This window comes from Haemaphysalis longicornis, unplaced genomic scaffold (genome assembly GCF_048455015.1).
Source record: "Haemaphysalis longicornis isolate Haplotype H1 unplaced genomic scaffold, Haemaphysalis longicornis Haplotype H1 scaffold_106, whole genome shotgun sequence".
Lineage (NCBI taxonomy): Eukaryota > Metazoa > Arthropoda > Arachnida > Ixodida > Ixodidae > Haemaphysalis > Haemaphysalis longicornis.
The window spans coordinates 775034-789037 of NW_027526211.1; the positions used below are offsets into that span (position 1 = coordinate 775034).

At 44.4% G+C, this 14004-nt stretch overlaps 1 protein-coding gene across 1 annotated transcript in view; it reads left to right on the forward strand.

Annotated features, from left to right (window-relative positions):
• Positions 1–14004, forward strand: part of LOC144160566 (phosphatidylinositol phosphatase PTPRQ-like) — a gene marked incomplete at its 3' end in the record, with an annotated part of 114214 nt that overhangs the window by 63999 nt on the left and 36211 nt on the right. Inside the window, 1 exon segment of the mRNA XM_077691827.1 lies at positions 562–858. Coding sequence (XP_077547953.1) covers positions 562–858 — 297 coding nt within the window.

Consider the following 14004-nt stretch of genomic DNA (forward strand, 5'->3'; position numbering starts at 1 on the left):
TCTATAGGTAGTGGCGACAGGGTGCCCTTTCCTATCAAACAAGATTTCGCGGTGCGGCATACTCCGGCATGAGCAAGTCCTGAGGCTCAGGGCAAGATGAGAGGATGATAAAAGTTCGTACCAATATTCGATGCGCATAAAAGGCAAGGCTGTACACTTATCTGGTCAGTTTGGCGGATGCAATGGCTGGTGTTAAGCTTAAACGAACTGAGCTTTCCGCTCAGCTGAAAAAGGAAGCATGCCAGTGCCACTTCAAAAGTGAGACGCCTTTAGCATGTGTTCCTTAATATTTGTGTTTTTGACCTTGATTCTTTATTATGGACAACTCACATTATGGACGACTTTCCTGAGGAATGGACGCGTCCATATGAACGAGACATGACTGTAGTTGTTACCATACTTTAGTGTTACCAGTTCTTATCTTCAGCGTTTAGTTCTTCTTGTAGTTATCTTGCTCAGTTTTTTTCTGGAGGGCACTCAAATCGTTCGCCCCTCATTTTGTTCCCCGTACTTTTGTTCCTTGTGCGTGATTCCTTTGTACGTTGCTGCGGTAATTTTCAGTTCCCGAAAGAGCTCCGGAGAATGTGAAGATCGGGCGAACAACTGGTACGTCATCAAGTCTGACGTGGTCCGAAGTGCCCTGCGAATTCGCCAACGGACCTAATCTTTTCTACTACTTGGAACTGGAAAGTAGGGACCTGTGGGACCAGAAACATCGGAATAGGACTACGACAGTATCCTCATTTACGTACAACGATCTGGTGCCTTACACAAGGTACCAGGTGAAGGTGTTTGCACAGAACGACGCAGGTCGATTCCCACACTTCTCCCCTCTGGACTTCATCACCGCACCAGAAGGTGAGACCTATTCTCACATTGTGCGCACAAGCAACACCTTTTCAACGTTCAGTTAAGCAGGAAAGAAATGTACAAAAAATTCATGCAACATGCGAGACAACGTTCGAAAATATGTTGAATCAACGGCCATTTCTCACTTTCTCTTCCGTTACTGCCGTAAGTTCATACTAGATTAGACTACGGCAAATATGTAGGGACAGGGTAATGTGTATCGCGTATTTGAGAAACTGGGTTATGAAATTTGTACTTCACAAACCCATACTAAATTCACTCTACTCAAGTAAATGTAAACAGGTTGAGGAGTTCAGTACCCTTATCAAATTTAAGATTATTTCCTTTGTGGCAAGAATTTTTAAGGCGAGAACCTTATGTCTCTGTGTTTCGTGGGACATGTGAAGGAGGAGAAATAGTTGTGACGTACACAGGATCGCACAAAACACTGCTGTGCGAGCCGCGGGAAGCTCGTGGCAGGAAAGCGAAACACTGGTAATTAAGGGAAGGATCTGAGAAAGGATGTCAGAGTGTATACATTATGGAAGCGCCTGATATACGACGCCGCATGTGCTCAGAACTTCATTCCACGTCGCTACAGGTGAGGGTGCAACAGGGTCCGATCGCGGGCGAGGGAGACCGAGAAAGTACGCCATGGCAGACAAGGCTTGAGCAGCGCGAATTACCGATCACCGTAACCGTGGTTGAGAGGAAGCTGCTTTATATAAAGCTCCGGCAGCGAGCGGACGAGAGCAATATAATTGTTCGACACCAGCTCGACAGAGGGCTCAACTATCAACTAGGCTTTCGTCTCCACATTTCTAGAAAGTTGGAAAAATACCTGGTATTTTGAAGTACATTGAATGTGTTAAATGCGACCAAATGCTTTTGTTTGCAAAATAATCTTGTAAAGGCCCATTTTACAGCACAATAGAACAAAAATGTGGGGGCGTTGGCGTCGATGGTATTTGCTGCTTTAGAGACAAAACGCTGGTAAAAAATAAAGGGCAGTTCTTTAACTGCAATAAGCCGCAACAAAATGAAAGAAAAATGGCAACAAAAAGATTATATTTCTTGTGTTAGCAGGCGCAAGTTTTAAGAGCAGCGGTTCAGAAAGTACACGCACCCTGGAGGCGACTTCCTACATTTTTCTCCCTTCGACTGTGAACACAAAGTAAGCCTATCTGAGCGCATAAACGAGGCGCGATTGTTTTATGCTGCACGAAAGTGCGATAGCTCATTGCTACGTCTTTTAGATTTAAGCGGAGCGTACGTAAACCAGCGAGCAATGGAACGGAAGATGATAGGTGTAACATTAAGGGACAAGAAGAGAGCGGAGTGGGTCAGGGGAAAAATGCGTGTTAACGACATATTAGTTAAAATTAAGAAGAAATGGACGCGGGTAAGGCATTTAATGCGAAGGCAAGGTAACCATTGATCATTAAGGGTAACAGAGTGGATCCCTAGAGAAGGCAAGCGTGGCAGGGAGCGGCAGAAAGTTAGGTGGGCAGATGAGATCAATAAGTTTGCGGGGATAAATTAATCGCAGTTAGCACAGGACCGGAATAATTGGAGATCCATGGGAGAGGCCTTTGCCCTGCAGTGGGCGTAGATAGGCTGGTGGTGATGGTGACGTAAAGGAGAAAAGAGTTGACGGGGACAGACCTCCCTAGTAGCACAAATTGTTGCCGCAACGTTTCTGCCGTGTTGCCAATGTTGCGTAACGTTAGGCAACGTTACACAACGTGGTGACAATGTTGCCGAATGTGGGCCAACGTTGGACACATTCAGCAACATTGACTCAACGTTTACAAGCAATGTATAGGCAACGTTGCCTGTATGCACGTTTTTTCACGTTGCAGCAATGTTGCCAAATGTGGGCCAACGTTGGACACATTCAACAAAATTCACGCAACGTTTACAAACAACATGTGGGCAACGTCGCCCGTGTGCACGTTTTTTCACGTTGCAGCAATGTTGCCAAATGTGGGCCAACGTTGGACACATTCAGCAACATTCACGCAACGTTTACAAGCAATGCATAGGCAGCGTTGCCTGTATGCACGTTTTTAGACGTTGCAGCAATGTTGCCAAATGTGGGCCAACGTTGGACACATTCAACAACATTCACGCAATGTTTACAAACAACGCATAGGCAATGTTGCCCACATGCACGTTTTCTTGCGTTGCACCAATGTTGCCAAATGTGGGTCAACGTTGACCCACATTTGGCAACATTTGGCGACGTTAACGTCGGATACATTCATGCAATGTTTAAAAACAATGCATGGGCAACGTTGCCCTTTGGACGCTTTTTTCGCGTTGCAGCAATGTTGGCAAATGTCATGTGTTAAACGATCGTATGGGGAGTTACATAAGCTGCCTAAAAATTCAAATGATCCCATACAGCAAACTTAAATTTGTTGGCGATGTAGTACATGTACGTCAGGATACGTTAATTTCGGGAGGGTGGTTTTACATATTTAGCAATGTTCACGAAAAAAAAAAAAACACAACTAACATTGCCTGTGTACATGTTTATCTAGGTTGCCGCAATATTGAGGAATGTTGAATGTATAGCAGCTTTCATTTATTTATTATGTGAAACACCACACTAACCTATGTTTTGGAGGGATTACGTCACCTACAAAAGTTCAAAAGGTTATGCCCAACGGACGCCTTAGCCACAGTTCACTGTACCATCGCCTCCTGTACTGTAGCTGCGTATAATACGGCGCTTACATGCATATACACGCACGACGCACGCACGACGCACGCACATAAATGAAATCCCCATCATCAGCCTGTCCACTGCAGGACGAGGGTCTCTCCCGATACGGGAGGTTTTCGCCGCATGCTACACCAAAGGGGCCAATATCTTGTTCTCGTGAACGGATGCCATCTTCTAGGCATCGCCTATCTGGCGTAGCCTCTCTGATATCCGCTGATGATATACCACAGGACAAGGCAGCACCCCAGACCGGAGAATATAACGGAACAAAGGGTGGTGCCTGTACCAGATTTGAAGTTATTCAGACACAGAGCTCTCGAAAAACTGGTCACCGAACGGACCCTCAACGTCGCGGCGGCCCTATGCCCCCCCCACCCTAAAACCACAGTTCCAAATAAAGTGGAGTCTCTCTCTCTCTCTCTCTCTCTCTCTCTCTCGAAAAACTGCAGAAATGTATGTGGAGGAGTGTCACACTGAGCGTGTAGATTCCCCCATGAAATCTAAAAGAAACCGCGAACGTTTGAACGTTTCTCAAACGAAAGAAACGCGTGGATGGCGCAGCCAAACTCGGCGGCAGATCCTTTTATTTTAGTCCCTCATTTGTTGGATGATCGCACAATATTACTTTAGAGTGGAGAAAGCCTAGAATAAAATAATACCGCCATTTCGCGCATCGTGCGTTTCGTTAAAGCCAGATGCTGCGCCGTTCTAAGACGGTCATTTTTTCAAGATGGCCGCCGGCTGTCCCATAATAGAAATTCGTTTCTATTTCATGTTTTTAGTAAGAGTGTAAATCTCATCGCCGTTCTTGGTGTTAATCAAAATATACCACAAATACGGGACCTACGATTGAAGATTGAGCGCGAACAAAAGATTGTTTTTTTTTTTCAGGAAAAACTTGCAAAAACGCTCATTTATTGCTGTATCATTCTGTATAACTAAAAAGATACACAAACAGGTTTCGTTTATGTTGACGAACAGAATTTTAACAGGTCAGGCAGGCCGATTCCGGATCATAGCCAATACTCTTTCTATAGCCTCGTAATCGGTGTCGTGCATGAGCTCGCGTCATCCGCAATGACCGTGTTGGCGCGGCATTTCTTTGTGTCGGGCCCGCGGAGATTTCGTCCACGTGGAAGAAATCGAACCTCTGTTAGTCACGCAGGCGTAATTATTATAATCATCGTATAAATTACGTCCTTTAAATATAAATGTCCGTATTCTACCTGTTTCCTCTTATTTTTACGGAATAGTTTAAGCCAATCCTTGCAGCGCGTTATTTGTTTTTAGCAATAAACAATGATGAGAAGTTTGAATTCCCCTTCGCGCCCTACTTGTTACTTACCCCTGCTCCATTTATATGTCCCATTTGCACTTCAGCCTTAGTAATGTCGCTCAAAAACAGTCACTTTCAAAAGCAATCATGAATTATCTACTCGTCGTGCTAGTCGCACTTTTCTTATGGAGTTGCTGAACCAACGTGTACTTTTTTACGGTGAGCTGCCCACAATGATTTCAAGATATGACTCAACACCGATCGAGGCACCTTATTTCTATACTCTTCCGCTTTTTTCTTTTTTTTTTTCATTCACTTTTCCTAAATTTGGTAACGCGTCGACGTATACACGCAAAAATTTCTTGGAGGTGTGCATCTGACACATGAATTTCTTGAGGACAGACTGGACTTAAATAACTGTAAGCGGTCGCTTTTGTTGGATATCTACGCGTTTCCGTGCAATCCAGTCCCCGTGAAATTTATGAACGTGTGCGCCCGTGAAATGTATGAACGTGTGCGATGAAGCGTCGCTGTGCCATAGGCGCGACAGTCACGCTCTGACAAATCGCTACATCCGGTGTAAATCAGATCCGTGTAAGTGTCATCCGCTAGATCCGTGTAAATGTCACCCGAATAATAGCGTGTTTTAAGCACAATTTCACTGATGTACGAAACCAACTTCACCATTTTGCGAATGCGCTCTTAAAAATCTGTCAAGGGTTCCTACCAGCCCGTGCAGGCCGTGTCGCTCATACAGTTGGTATTCCGATTGTCTCATCTTATGGTGTGATTTAATTATTTTAGGAACCCACCACGGTGGCTGTTGTGCTTCTGAGCCCAAGGACGCGGGTTCGATTCCAGACCACGGCAGACCGCGGCAGCCGCTTTTTTGTGTGTGTGTGGAGGCGAGAAGCGAAAATGCCTGTGTGTTCGAAATTTCGGCGCACGTTAAATAGATCTCCCGGTGGTCAGAATTAATCCGGAGCCCTCTACTACGGCGCGCCTCATCGCCTGTGTAGCGTCGTCGTGTGAAACCTCATAATCAATCAAATAAGACATTTTAGTGCGATTTCAACACATCATTAAACAAAAACACAGCTGCTGCGCACCGATAAAGCCGCGCGCAGCTTTCACCCTCGACTGTGCGTTGTCACGTATGGTCAGCTATCGGGCTGTTTTCGTGAGTCTTTTACAAATTCCGGTCGGGTGCGTTTTTGTCCATGTGTAGGCCGCACATATCCAGGAAACTGACTGAATACAGCGCCTGCTAATTAACCCAACGCGCGCATGAAATGGACGGCGCATGCAGCATGTTCCGACGTCAGTGCATGCGTGAGGCACGAATCAGAACTTGGGTTTCATTGCCGTCTGTTATTTCGAACTCATTATTTGCCGAATATATAAATGAACTGGAATTACAACAAGAAATAACTTTTTATGCCATCGTCAAATAGTATCGAGTTCACTGTACTCCGACTTGGCTTCCTATTTCCTATATTGCCGCTCACTTCACCATGTACATACCGAAATTTAACGCGGCCTCTTCACAATGGAGATGTGTTCTTTTGGGGAACGTGCACCACATGGAAAGACAAACTGATCGGGTATACGCCGTGCTTTTCATTCTATGTGTTGGCCGTATCTTTAAGAGCTTCGTGCAGATACACCTAGCTTTTTTCATAACTGCCTGAAAACAGCACCCAGAAATGACTTCCCAACTTTCCTTTCCTATTGTTGAAACATTGCGAGCTTTTCTTAGGCAGTAGATTACGGCTGTATTATAAAAAGGTAATCATGAATCGACAAGAAAAACTTCCGGTTCCATTTGGCCCTTGCAGGCTCGGGTCTCCCAGAATATGTATGCTAATAAAGTATTATTATTATTATTTTGCTAAGTTTTCACAAGCGTCTCGCACTGTTAACGTTCTCCCTTAAAGGAGTACTGACACCAAATTTTTACTTCATGTTTTTATTGGTTAGGTGTAATATGTGGTATACGTTGTCATGAAGGGGAATTCTAGCGATTGCGCGATTTAAATGGCGACCTTTGGAAGCAGTCTATTTAGGGCCCATTTAAAGCTTGCATGGCCGGATTGTTTTTATGGCGCCGCCTGTATATCATCAGACAAAAATAATCTAGATAGAAGGCTCAAACATTTCCTCGTTGCTGGGTATTCATAATTGTTTGAAAAAATTAATTTACTGGGGAAATTTTATATGCAAGCTATAAAAACTTTTGTGCATCATACTGGGGAGTGCAAGCCATACATGTCGCCAGCTAATTACAATCGTATGTGTTTTCCTTCCAATTGCCGCAGCAATTACACTTGATTCATGAGACAGATTCAAACCCAAAGTTCATTTCTTTAAATTGCCCCCTTCGTGTGAAATTCAGTCACTTCCCTCTGATCAGCGAACGTTCCGACTAGTCCACACCTTGCACCCTTGTTTGAAATAAACAACATGAAGTGGGCATGTCTTATATTTCAACTTCCCCATAGACATTTCACCTACCTGGAGTGCCAAAGTAGAGCACCATCATGCATATTGTAACAATAAAACAAAACAAAGACCTAACCCTGACACCCATTTTCCAGCCGATACTGCCTGTACGAAAGCTCATTGGCACATTTCAAGGATCTTTTCTCATTATACAAACGAACCTGAATTCCAAGTAACCTGAAAACTAACTTCCCCATTTTTGCTTTTGTTCCGTTCCAATAGCATTGCACACACTATCTTCAGATTTTTCCTGTTGTAATGTTTATTCGTAAGAGGCTCCAATGCATCGAACACTTGTCGCGTTCTGCTTGGCGCGAAACGAAATACAGGGCGCCAGGCGTTCTCAGAAAAAGCTTCTGGGAGAGGCACGACGTCTCGCGCGTTCCTTTCTCCCTGCATGCCTTAGATTTTGTTTTCGTTGTCGCCCCGTCCCTTCTAGAGTGTGTCGCAAAGGAACCGCGGCGCGAAGTTGGGGAGGGCCGAAAAGAAAAACAACAACACAAAAAAGAAAACGCACGTCCTTGGCCAACGTCCCACCCTCATCTCACACGCGCACACGTGCGCGCGTTCCTTGCAGAGCGGACCCTTCCTGTTCCTCTCTCTCTCTGCGCCTGACAGCCGTGGCTGGTCAACTCGGTGTTGGGCTGGTGCGCTAGGTTGGGGAGAGTGAACGAAAAGCGCGCGCTTTTGCAGAAACGAGCAGCACGGCCGCTGGATGAGAGCGTACGCGCCTTTCATCCAGCGGCCATGCGAGCAGCTAGCCATCCTGACAATCAAACGGAATGGAGAAGGAACCATGTCATACGAAATTTTGTTGTGTGGCCGCATGTTGCGGCGAATATTTGTGGGCCAGAAAGCCCATAGCAACCGACCAGTGAAGATAAGCGCTCGATTTTCTGAGTTCGCCTCGTTCTTTCGAATGCAGTTTACTTTGTTAAAGAGCGGGAACAAGACTGCCCTCCCGTTTCTAGCTTCTAAGCATCCTTCTTGCTTCTGCGAATGCATACGGTTGTAAAACGTGGAAAATGTATTCAGCGCTTAAATCAGGTGGGCGCTCAGAAGTAAATCTTTTGTTATGATGCTGAAATCGAGTGTAGGTTCTGCAAGAACCTTGATACGTACGATTGGCTTTTAATTTACTTCTCGCCACAGCTGCTGTCGCGCGCGAAAAATATAACTCATAAATTTAACTTTGTTATGTTTAATTTCACGCGAGTTTCAGCGGCATGCTGTTCCAGAACACAATTAGCGTTGCAGTTAAGCCATATGTTATCATCTGGTTATGCTAACTGTTACGATGTAAAACAACGTCTGACGTCTTTGTAGCATTCACAAACTTTCCATGTGAAAAGCTGGTCTACGCCGGATGCTTATAATTATAAAGAAAATGGCATACGCAAAAAAAAAAAAAAGCAGCTCAAGGCCAGTTTTAAGCACATTTTTCGAGAGCAAAAGGTAAAATAAGGCAACCAAGAAAATACGCTGTTGTACGTAATTTTGTCTAGTTGTGTAATGTTTCCTATCATGACAATTGCCTATTTTCTCATTTTTGTTCATTGCGGGCTTCTCTTGTTCATTGCAAATTCTCTTGCACGCTGTCTGATGACTTTTCAGTTAATTACTGAATTGACCTGTAAAGAAATTTCTGTAAGGTATTTTATATAATTAAGTATTTTTATCCTTTTCTGTTTTCCAGGGATGCTTGAGCTAAACCCACTCATGCGATGTGCGTGTCCACACAGGCATTAGAAAAAGTTAAACAAGCAAGACAAAATGGAAAGTGAAGCGGCCTGTTTTGCTGTATTCCTTCCTAAAGGTAAGGTTTTCTCCATTAGCTAAAATTTGCTTCACTTCAGTTTTCTGCACCCCTTCTGACTCTGTTTTGTTTCCAGAAATGCCTTAAGATTTACCAGCACCACAAAATTGACACGGGAATAAGCTAGCTCATCTGGCAGCAAACGTCATCCAAAGTGCAGGTGAGCTTTTGAGCACCCTATGTGTTACAGCAATGCCCTTTAATTTTGTTTGTTTCCCAGGAATGGTTGTCAAATCTCAATTGAACTGCCAGTACAAGAAAATCAATGAGGCCATATTGTATTCCAAAAGTCCTGGTGTTCTGAGAGGTGAGACATTGTCTATGCTGTAACAACTTTGCAACTTCTCCTAAACTACAGCTTTTGTTCATTTCACAGAATTAAGCGTCGCAGTAACAACCCTACGTGCTACTGGGTTCATGGCTGTCAAGTATGTCATCAAATTGACTCGTCAAGGCGCAGAAGAACAAGCGAGCCCCGGAGGAGGAAAACGAAGACATCGTCTGAAACAGCGTACTTGCGAAATTCAAGGCTTTAACAGAATGCGTATTCGGCTCGATTGTTAATGGTAAAATAAAAAGCACATGTCCTTTCATTTTAAAGAGTCTCAGTGTTGTTATTTACGCTAGCTGCATGTTCCTTGCTTTAAAATTCTGCCATTTCTTAGTTTGTTATTTTGCCGGACTGCCTTAATTGTGTGTGTTGGTCAGTGTAGGGATCAAATGTATGAATATACAGGTCTATAAAATGCCGTATTATACTTTTCAGGAGTTTATGCGGACGAGGTTTCAACTGCTCGCGTATCATGCAGTCAACAATCGTCTCTCTAGGAAAAAGTTAACTTCTATTATTTTCATCTAGTTATTGTTGCATGTATATTAGATACATGTAACTGTAAGTTACCTGTACATCAATTGCTGAAATATTGTTGCTTCGTAAGAGAAACATTGCTTGAACGTCATATCAACAGTGCGCGGATGCGGCCCTCGTGGTGAAAAAACGTATCTGTAAAGTCGCGGTAACGTGGTAGGAAGCATCGCTTGAACATTAAAGCGACGTTTTCTAAATGTTACCCGCACGTTGTAAAAATATAGCTGGAAAGTTACCACAAAATTGTAGCAATGTTATTGAAACTTCATAAAAACATTGCTTCAATTAACGTTGAAGCAACGTTCTTTGTATGCTAACTGCATGTTAAAAGTGTATATCTAAAGTTGCTGCAAGATTGTAGCAATGTTATCACAACGTCTGAATGGTGCAGGGACATGCTTAAATGTGGTATGAACGTTGCGAAAATGTAGGTTGAAAGTTGCTAAAACGTCATGAGAAAACGTCTCATAAACGTTGTTCAAATGTGTCCCGCACGTGGCTGGAAGGTTGCTTCAAGAGTGGAGCAACGTTGGCGAACGTCAGAAACAACGTTATCCAAACATTAGAACAACACACTTCAAACGTTGCCCCCATGTTGGAGCAATGCTAATATCATGTTGACGCAATGTTTCTGGGAAACATTGCACTAACGTTAAAAAAAGCGGACATTAGCCACGTTTTGGCAATGTTAAGGGGAAACGTTGGGGAAATGTTCGGGCAACATTCTGTGCTACCAGGGCAAACAACAAAACGCAAAATATAAAACACAAAACGCAAAATTGAATGATACTGTTCATGGTGGTTAAATAATGGCGTGCTGTTGGTGTATGTTCGCAACTTTGCCACTGTAATTGTATTAAGCCACGCATCAATTTGGCTTGCACGGAACGAAATCGCGTCATTTGCGTGTTCTCGTTCATATTTTATTGATCATGTTTGATATGTCCCTGAATGAACATCAAGGTAAATATTTCGCTGGAGCAAGAGGACATGCAAATTTATGGTGAAAAGCGAAACATTGATAATAAAAAAACTTTAGAGCCCCTTTAATACTGGGGAGATGGAAGACCAGCAAAGCGGTTTTGGTGGATGACTTCATTGTGTTATGTGCGATGACTTACGATACTAATCGAATAAAGACACATGCACATAACTTTCACAGGAATAATTTTAAATTATTTCATGTATAATTTGCATTAGGATAACTTTGATAAAATAAGAGTAACAGCCGTTTTCTGTAACCGTACTCTACGACCATTGTATTGACAGCAGAGTTGAATTCTAACTAAGAACTTCACTCGGGACTAAGTATGAGAATTAAATAAAACTGCGGCACAGCAGCTGCAGACTATTCTGGAAAATCAGGCAGCATTTGACCGTCGGTTGACTGGCATTCATGATCAATTAGCCCAGATACAGACGAATACCGATGGATTGGCTGGCTTAGTTGCTTCAGTCCAAGAACTGAACGCAAAAATTGAAGTACTGGAACATACTGTAAAAGCACAGGCAGAAAAGCTAACTGAAGTTGAAAACAGAAGTAGACGAAATAACCTCTTGGTTTTTGGCGTAGAGGAAGGTAGCCCGGAATCGGAGTCAGACTTAGAAGTTTCTGTAGTCGACAATATATTTGGCAAAAAACTGAAAGTGCAAGTTCAAACAATAGAAAGAATTCATCGATTAGGCAAGCAACGGCCGGGGTATATTAGACCAGTCATAATGAGGTTCTACGATTGCAAAGAAAAAGAGAATATACTCCAAAACTGCAGCAAAATAAAGGGAACTTCTATTAGCGTGAGCAACGATTATTCGAAGGAGACGGTCGAGGTGCGTAAAAAAATTCACCCGCATTTCCCCGAAGGGGAGCATGGGGAAGTGCGAATGCACGGGTGATGCTATGAGGGGGAGTTATGTTGAACTGTGTTTGCATTCACCCGTTAGTTGCATTTAACACCCCCGCGTGATCAAGTGGGGATTCACACACCCCGTTAGTCGTTCTCTGGAAATCTTGGTGAATAAAGTGTATGTTCGAGGAGATCACACACACAGACATCAGACAGTTCCTCGCAAAGGCCAGGTCGATGTAGCTGCCGTTGATGGTGGTGGGAGCCTCTAGCGGTAGGCACGTCATGGAGTGGTTGGCGAGCATGTATTCCATCAACCACTCGCCGCCCTTTCGAACGTCCACATTAAAGTCCCCAACAACCACGACCGGGTCCGAGGGCTTTACGCGCCTGGCCACACTCTCCATCGCCGCGTCCACGTATTCGACGACGTCGTCGCGCGAGATGTTTGGCGCGAAGTAGAGGGTGACGACCACGATTCCGTCGCCCGAGTACGCGTCGGTGTAGACGGCACTGTACTGCGACTCGTCCCTGACCGGCGAGGTGGACACGGCGTGCGACACGAGGTTCGCGTAGACGTGACCGACGAGGTAGACGCCGCAGTACTCGCCCCGACTTCCGCTCCTGGCGAAGCAGCAGGCGTCGATGGCGTCGGTGGCCTGGGGGCAGGCTCGGGGCGGGGCGGCGGGCGCGGTGGCGCGCTGGAGGACTAGGCCAATCGCCCTAAGTGGGTATGTGCTAAAGAAATTAGGAACTCTTCTTGGCCAATCGCCCTAAGTAGGTATGTGGTGCGTATGTAGTGCCAGCGCAGCTGCGGCAAGGGCCAGCGGAAAGAAGGTATCGCTAGTTCATGACAAATTGAAGATAGGCGACAGCTTATATACTTGGGACCACAACCGAGATGAACGCCAACCATGTCGTAAAGAGCGGTATGCTAAAGGACCGTCAGCAGCAGTACACAACTCTGAGAGCGTTAGCGGCGCCCCGGTGGAAGGGGCAGTGGCTGCACCATCACATGCATAGCTAGTGATTCTCCTGCTCAATGCTCGCAGTTTTGTTAATAAGGTAACCGAACTCGAACATTTATTGTTGTCGCGATCTCCCCATGTGGTGATCGTGACAGAGACATGGCTACACAACGATATTTCGAATGATGTGGTTGTTCCTCCTGGGTACAGAATGTTTCGCTGGGACAAAAATTCCCGTGGTGGGGGCGTTGCAATTGTCGTCAAAAAATGTATCTCGGCAGTTTCAATTAAATGCGATTTATCAGAATCTGTACGGTGTAAAGTTACGTACGCGAAAACCAATTACCTTATCGGAGCCGTATACAGACCACCTGTCACTTCGCCCGAGTTCCTGGAAGACCTTCAGGCTTTTTTGAGCTCAAATGTAAATGATACAACGAAATTAGTGCTGGCCGGGGACTTTAACCTACCAAACATAGACTGGATTTCTTTATCGACCGGTAACAAAGATGCTGCTAGTAGCGAAAAGTTATTTGAAATAATGATCAACCATAACCTAACCCAAATTGTTCAACAGGACACTAGAGTAACATCGGGTTCTCAGTCACTGCTGGACCTGGTATTCCTTTCGGGCACTGTGGAGGACTTCAGTGTCACGGCTGAAGAAGGCATATCTGACCACAAACTGATTTCGGTTGAGATTCTATGTGGTGCAAAACCTGGCAAACGACCCTTCGTTCGGGTGCCTGTTAGTGACTACGGCCGGGCAGATGACACGTCAATTTTAGACTTTTTGGAAACTGCTTTTGATGATTTCAAGCAAGCCTCTGAAAGCGAGCCAGTTTATTGTTTGTGGCAGAAATTCAAATCAATAATAAACAGCTGTATAGACAGGTTTGTTCCCATTCGATTAAAAAAAACAAAAAAGACTAATCCCTGGATCACTAGAGATATTATCCACACTAAACGCAAAACAAATAGATTACGCAAAAGACAAGGCCCCTCTGAGCAGATTTCACAACTACGAGCAGCATTAAAAATCCAAATCGCTACGTCAAAAAAACGGTTCTTCAATGAAACGCTTTCTGGTTTCTTGCGCACTTTGCCTAGAAAAGTTTGGCTGTACTTGAGCGACCGGAAAGAAGCGATT